The following is an 8,360-nucleotide window of genomic DNA, read 5'->3' on the forward strand; positions in this document are numbered from 1 at the left end:
AACACACTGAGATCTGTAAACACACATACCCACGGATTCACTACCTTCGGCTCACATCAAATTTCCATATATACACGGATCCATAAACACACACACCCACAGATCTATAAACACAGACAAACACAAATTTCCATATTTTTTTCTTATTTTTTAGATCTACATCCATTATACATATTTTGTAAAGGAAAAGATGGACCGGATGGAAGTGAATGTTTCCAAGGTTGTTGTACAGGTAAATTCTGAAAAGGTGGTGGTGGTGGGTGGTTTTTCCTCTTGCTATAAACCCAACAATTCGACTCTTCTTTTTCTTTCTCTTGCTAGAAATCCAATAGTCCGATATGGTGGCGGCTAGGGTTCCAAGTGGTGGTGGTTATGTGCTCTTGGTGATGTAGGCGAGGACCATCGGTGGTAAGCATGGGGGGCCAAACATTTATAGATATATTAAAAAATTAGTATGTGAAGGGTTCTATACTCAAGCTTGGATGTCTAACAGCCACATACTTCATTTTTTCACATATATATATATATATATACATTAAATAGAAACAAGAAAGATGATATTGCCCTTCACATGAGGTGCACATGATCAAATTAACGGTTGATAACTAACGGAATCGTTAAATTGGACCATTCTTGCGAAAAATGCATACTTTTGGGACCAAAAATGCAACAAATGAAAAGTTTAGACCAAACCTGCAAAAAATATGATAACACAGGGACCAAAAATGCAATTAGTTCTATGAAATATGTGCATATGCTTTTATTTAACTTTGTTAAATTAAATATTTAAATAACACAAATACATATAGTGTGAAATGAGTCATGAGTTCATATACCCAAAGGTTTTGCATTGCTGGAAAGTTACCAGCGTTGGCTCATAGTGGGGTTGCATACTTTAAGACATATTTTTTTCCCCCTCAATTAGTCAATTATATAGGGTTATATACTTCACTTATATGTATTGGTTAATTTCTAATTTTTATAATCCAAAATAATGGCCTTGAGATCACCCTTTTCGACCCTTTTGAGATCTTAATTATAAATTAAGCTCCAAAATGATTTGTTCCGAATATCGACCATGAGTTAAGTTAACTGTGGCATGCCATTTTAATAATCATGTTGTTGATGTCTATAGAGATGTCAATTGGGTCATTTTTCTTTTCTATAAAGAATGTTTTATTTCACACGTCAGGAATAATTTCTATTTAGGTAGCAACTAACAAGTGTTTGGCCATATCAACATATTAATTAATATGTACGTAATGTGACATTTATAAATTGTGATAATATTGTTATGTTGTTACGTCTACATATTGTGACAATATTACTCGTATCACTCAACCAGGTGGTTTAATGGTTAAATATGTTGTTATTATAGAAGTGATTTCATGTTTGGATTTCAGTATATAGTTGTCGACTCGTGACTTTTAACTCAAATAAAAAACATGATTTTTTGACTCGTGACTTCGAATGTGACTTGACTCGTAATAGTCAGGAAATTTTTAAATATTATCACATAGTATAGTATAATTATATACGTGACGTATTTAGAATCAAAATTTAAGTTCATAATTATCTTGATAGATTTACCAAAAATATTACATATTAAATAGTTTTGAGTTATAAACTTACCATTTGTCTTCATATGTGCAATAAAATGAATCAAAGTTACATATATAATTAATATACAAAATAATGTAAGAATAAATATATCAATTACAATACTTATAAGTTTGTGACTCGTGATTCGGTCCAACTTTACACAGTGACTCGTAAGAGTCTGGACAAGAGTCACCCAACAAGTCCACTCATTTTTTATGTAAATTGACTCGATTCGTAATAGTCAACTCGTGACTCGTAAAAGTTTAACAACTATGCATATTGTGCTTTTTATTAAACCTTAACGTTGTCATTTACTCGTTTATGATAATAATAAAATATATACACAAATAAACGTTTATGAAAACACTACTATAGTACTATGATTAACCATGCTCCAACAAGTAGCAACAAGAAAATCGATCAATTGATCATATATCAATCGTTAGGCTGCAAGCCTGCAATGATGAAATGAATTGGTTGGTTGTAGGACACAGGTTTATCCTGAGCCACAATAGGTTTCACCATAGTAAGCTTTCACGTAACGGGTTTTTTTTAGATTTCTAGTGAGTTTGAACCACTTGGCACCGTTAAAAAAAAAAAAACATCTAACAACAAGAGACAATAGTGGGACATTAATTAGGTAAAGGGTGCCTATTGGACGTGGTGCATTTTCAAGTAAAGAACAACGGACCCATCAATATTTCCCAATATCTTTGATGGATTGTCGAGGGCATTAAAAAAAAAAAAAAAACTGCCATGTAAAGAAACATATAAAAGCTAAAAGGTGCCATTGGGCCTTGGGGGTACGGTGGAGGTGGAAGCCATAAGATAGAGGAAACAAAACATCAAACCATAAGATGTAATAAAAATAACACATATCACGTCTCTTTAGGAGTTTGAGTATACGTAAATAAGCTATGAAATAAAAAATTTCCTTTGTCTGTTACACTCCAAAAATGATTACTAGCCGTATTGATTTGGTAATTACATATTTTTGGACCACAATAATCGATTAACATTTATAAAGAGTTACGTTTTTTTCCCTTACATTTTCAAAATTTAAATGTCCAAATTACTCGACAATAAAAAAGGTTTAGGTATCATCTAATTTGATGATGTACCATTGTTAATCCTGCAAACGCTCCTGACTATTAGTACTAGCGACAAGATTTGGAGCGTACCCTGATAGGATCCGGACCATACGAACACCTCACAGACAAATAGTACGAAATAGAACGTGCACCAACACGAATTACCCGTACTTGTACCTCTAAGTCAGAGTTTGTTACAACAACTACCTAACGGCTACTTCCTAACGTTGTCGTTAGGCCCAACTTCTGGATCCTTCGTGAGAGGTCTATAAATACCTCCTCATGGGATTCACCAAAACCCTAATGCATTCTTACACACACAAACATTTTCATAAAAACACTTGGTGGCGTGAGGCTAATCCTTCACACCATTAGGGAACCGCCAACAAGTATAAAGTCATCCATTTTCACCCACATAATCATTCATTATCATTTTCTCATATAAGGTTAAACCCCTTTTAATCTCTTATATAAATAAAAGAAAATTGTGATGATGTCATCTTTATTAAAGGAAACCTACTTGTCATTGTAAGATATTTTTTACTAATTATTTGTTTTTATTTAATTAATTTATGACATCATATTTAATTAAATTTTGATTTTGTATTCCTTCATTAAATATTTTCACTTTTAAATATATTAATTTGCTACATGTGAATGGGTTACATGCTTTCTTTTAAGTTTTATATATATACATTTTTTTACAAACATTTTTCGATAAATTAAAGTAAAATTTTTTTTATCTACTCATGTAATACGCGGGTTATTAAGCTAGTTTAAAAGTAACCTTACCTTTAAACATAATTTAAGACGATATGAAGTTTCCATGAGCCTTAAGTAATATTTTAAGTAATGATTTATTTATTATAGTAAGAATTAACATCTTGTTCAATGTTAATATATATTAATTTTTTAAAATTTACCAAAATCACATAAAATATATGCTTATAATAAGAAATGAACATTTTTGTGATTCAAAACACATACGAGTAATATATTATTAGCTATTGTTTAAATTGACCTTAAGAGTAAAATGTTGTATTTTAATTTATTGAAATAACTTTTCTTTTTTCAAAATGAAACATCTAACAGGTCGGGTTTTTTTTAATATTAAACTATATGCAACAATTAATATAAAATAAAATTCATCAAACACCATCAATAATAATAACTAGTAGGTTGGGGCCCGTGTTGTAACGCTTTTTTAACGTGTTGATATGGTTTCGTTACAAAACTATACTTATAACCGTTTACTTGAATACCAAAATGAAAAAAAAATGTAGTACAAACCTATAATAGAAAAAATAGAAATAACAACAATAGAGAAAATAAAATAAAATGGAACACAATGTGGCAAAATCTGAACGATATTTATATAAAATAAGATTCCAATAGTGATACGAAGTGTGCTGTGGTTGATTTGAATAAAGTTTCTAATATATTAATTGGAAATCAAAAAGAAAAAAAAAACTGTGCAATAAATCAAGAATAAACCCAAAGAAAAAAACGCAAACGGGCTATGATTTGGCAAAATCCAATAAATTATACGAAATACGTGGATATATAAGTTGGAAGTCAAAAAGGGAAAAAATGTGTAATAAATCAAGAATAGAACGAAAGGAAAAAACGCAAACGAGCTATGATTTGGCAAAATCCAATAAATTGTACGAAATACACAGATATATAAGTTGGAAATCAAAAAGGGAAAAATGTGTAATAAATCAAGAATAGAACGAAAGGAAAAAACGCAAACAGGGTGTGTGATGTGACAAAATAAAAAACATAATAGAAATAAGTAGCTATCGAATCGGATAGTGCCACGTTTGGCACTGTTCATTAGCCTTGATCTTCACATTACACAAGCATTATGCTGGTTAAAAAGAAAGTGATTAAAATTAAGAAAAAATTACAATACATTTATTAATATACAACACGTAAATAGATCGAATTATACAGTAGCGTGATTTTATCAATAATAAACAAATTGACCTTTTGAGACTCATCACATGCAAAAATTTTTTTATACATTTAACTATTTTTTATTTTATGAATTTAACTAAACAAAAATTTAAAACAATGGATAATACCATTCGTTTTATAGACAAAAAAGAGAAGCATTTTGATTTTGTTTCTTTTTGCAAAATCCAAAAAATAGTTGTCTTCTCTTCCTCCCACTTCCCCATTTAAAATGCACCAAATTCTTCAAAAAAAAAAAAAAAACACACACACTTCAAAACCAACCCCCTTCACACATACAAACACTAGCCTTTCTTGGTTACACTCCACTACCCATTGTTTTTATTTTATTACCCAAAAGAAACAAAGAAATGCCCTAAAAATAAAAATAAAAAACCACCCCTTTTATTTTTTCTGTTTAATTGAAGAACAAGAATCAAAATAGTGAAACACCCTTTTCATTTTGCTCCTTGTTTTCTTCACAATTTTGCAGTTTTTGTCAATGAAGTAAAAAATTTTCTTTATTACTATTACTATTAATTACTAAAGCTTCAATCTTTTTCAACAATTAATAACTAAAGCTTCATCCTTTTCAACAATCTTGAATACCCATTTGGATTTCAGATAGAAACCCATGAATCCTCAAGTCTCATAAAGGTAAATTTCTTGAACTTTTTTTTTTCTTTCTATATTATTTAAAGTATATATATACACATACTATATATATATGTGTGACAATTGTTTATACATATTTAGCGATACCAAGTTGTTGTTGAATGTTCTTATAGTTTATGATTGGTTTGTTGCTTTAGATTTGAGGTGGCCTTTTTCTTGATGTTTGATTGATAGCTATAACTGCTCTTTTTTTAGTACTTTACCTAACTTTTATTATTATATCATCATTTGATTTTAATTCTAATTTTATTTTCTCCTATTTTTAATCTCCATTTCTAGGGTTCTATTTCCAAATCTTTAATATAATTTTACATTAAAATAAATCCCAGTACATTTATGTTTTTTTGGATTTAATTCATATGGGTGGTAAATAATCTTGTAAAGCTATATATAATAATTAATATGTTTTTTTTATAAAAAGTATATTGAAGTCATGAATTTGATATTGGTATATTTCTTGTTCATTTCCTTGATTTCTTCACAGCAACAAAAAAAAAAAAAAACAGATTTGGAGTGTTTTAAAAGTATTATATGATAATGGTGTATTGTTGTATATTGATAGTGACTCTGCTTTGCAGTTTCTTTTATCATACTCATTGTCAAGAATATGCCCTTATATGTCTTTGTATGCCTTATTTTTGTTTTCTGTGTATATATTCAAAGAATCTGTTTTCATGTTTCAAACTCATTCTTCCCTTGGCATATATGCAAAGAATATAAGTAAGTAACTGCTCAGTGCCGTCTTCCGCGGGTTTTGAGCCCCAATACCTCGACGGTGTATAGGGGAGGTTAAGATGTAGGCAGACCTTACCTCTACCTAAGTAGAGAGGCTGCTTCCAGTTTCTACCTAAATGGTAGAAAAGGGCCTCCTTATATGCAAAGAATATGTTATACTAAATCAAATAGTTGCTTCAAGATATATCCACTATATATTTTGCGGGTTTGTTTTTCGTCTGTAAATCAGAACATATGGTCTTGTGGTATAAATTGTGAGTTTTGCCGATCATAGACTCTTTAGATAGTTTTTAGCTAGATTTGGTTTCAGGGTAGTGATTTTTGAATATAATGTTCCGGTTTTATGTCAAAACTTTATACAGATCATGGATTCTGGCCTTTGTTTGACACTTTGACTCTGTATGTTGGGTCAGGTTTGTTTGATGCTTGTTGATCATGAGAGGGGAAACATCATGGGTTAGTCATAGTCTGTATATTGCCAAAAACAACAGGAACTTCAATCCGATACCAGAGGCTAATGACGAGGGTAATAAGGATGACCCGCCTGTGATTTCTGTTGATTTAATCCTGCCTGATGATTTGTTAGAGCGGATTCTAGGTTATCTCCCTATTGCAAGTATCTTTCGTGTTGGCTGTGTGTGTAAAAGATGGCATGAAATTGTGAACTCTAGGCGGTTTTTATGGAATGTGTCACCCTTGTCATCACAAAAACCATGGTATTTCATGTTCACGAGCTCAGATGAACCGACTGGATATGCTTATGACCCTGTTTTAAGAAAATGGTATGGAATTGAGCTGCCATACATGGTCAAAACCTCAAGATGGTTTATAGCCTCATCGTGTGGTTTGGTTTGTTTCATGGATAACGATAGTAGAAGCGAGCTCTATGTGTGCAATCTGATCACCAAATGCTGTTTCCGCCTTCTGGAGCCGCCTGGTTTAAGATTTTGTGACTATAGTGCCCTCTCGATCTCAGTTGATGGGTCAACAAACTATACCGTGAGTGTTGTGAAATCTAGACAAGTACCAGACAATTACTTCCAGTGGGATCTCTCTATCCACGTGTACGACTCAGAGACAATGGTGTGGACCACGACTGTGACTGAGATGCTGACGGGATGGAGAGGTGGCGATGAGAGTGTGATATGTAACGGGGTTTTGTATTTCTTGATTTACTGCACTGGCTCCTTTCAAGAAAACCGACACGGTCTGGTAAGTTATGATCTTGCAACCCGATCACCTGTTCGTAATTTGCTGACACGGGGTTTCATTTCTGTCCCGTGCTCTCTTACTTGTGGGCGGTTGATGAACCTTAAAGGCACACTAGTGATGGTGGGAGGGATCGGGAAACAAGATAGACAAGATATCATAACAGGGATTGGGATTTGGATTCTTAAAAGCTCTAAAGAATGGCAAGAAGTGGCCAAGATGCCACACAAATTTTTTCAAGGGTTTGGTGAGTTTGATGATGTTTTTGCTAGTAGTGGGACCGATGATCTGATTTACATTCAGAGCTACGGTGCACCGGCTCTTTTGGTGTTTGATCTGAAAAGGAATCAATGGAAATGGTCTCAAAAATGCCCCGTTACAAAAAGGTTTCCGCTTCAGCTCTTTTCCGGATTCTGCTTTGAGCCTAGGCTTGAAATCTCACCTTAAACTGCATTAACGCGACCAACCAGGCCCGTTGAAACTTGTAAGGATTTTCTGCGTATATTCCGGGGTGTCCATGATCTAATTGAATCTTATTTTGTCAAAGTATGTGTTGCACAAGAGATTTAAGATTCATTTTGTTGTATCCTATGTGATTATGTGCAAATTTATAACACTAACTTATGTGATATCTGCACAACAGATTTATGACACATTTGCTATATTCTTGTGTTGGTTTTTATTTAGAGATGCATTTTCTTCCTACCTTTGGTATTGTTGTAAAGTAGTTATATTTAATGTTTATGTAAAAGTGCAAAAAGAAAAAGAAAAGAACATGTGGTTTATCAGTGGTTCCACCCAATGATGCATCTCAACTAATTTTATAAAGTTTATGGTAAAACTTTAAATTTCTAAGTAATAATGAAATTATATAATTACATTGCACCCAATCATTATTTATTTATATTTAGAATAGTTTTTTAATTATAGAATAATGGTGCTCTATTTTTTTTTTTTGAAAATGATGGTGCTCTATTATTAAGAAACAAAAAGACTATTTATATGGAAAGGTAATACCAAAAAGGTCATCTATATTAAGCGATCACCATTGAACGTAATCTTAATGCCCAAAAGGCCATAAGGGAGATGGTT

General features: G+C 32.0%; 1 protein-coding gene across 1 annotated transcript; it reads left to right on the plus strand.

The window, feature by feature from the left end:
- Window positions 1-4,923: 4,923 nt before the first annotated feature.
- Window positions 4,924-7,950, plus strand: LOC122595843 (F-box/kelch-repeat protein At3g61590). Its single transcript, XM_043768301.1, has 2 exons — window positions 4,924-5,306; window positions 6,473-7,950. The coding sequence occupies exon 2, from the start codon at window positions 6,495-6,497 to the stop codon at window positions 7,713-7,715; it is 1,221 nt and encodes a 406-aa protein (XP_043624236.1). The 5' UTR covers window positions 4,924-5,306; window positions 6,473-6,494; the 3' UTR covers window positions 7,716-7,950.
- Window positions 7,951-8,360: the final 410 nt, after the last annotated feature.

Source organism: Erigeron canadensis, chromosome 4 (assembly GCF_010389155.1).
Source record: "Erigeron canadensis isolate Cc75 chromosome 4, C_canadensis_v1, whole genome shotgun sequence".
NCBI lineage: Eukaryota > Viridiplantae > Streptophyta > Magnoliopsida > Asterales > Asteraceae > Erigeron > Erigeron canadensis.

Bases quoted from the DNA above. Each gene is read 5' to 3' on its own strand.
- LOC122595843 (XM_043768301.1), top strand. From the start codon at position 6,495: ATGAGAGGGGAAACATCATGGGTTAGTCATAGTCTGTATATTGCCAAA.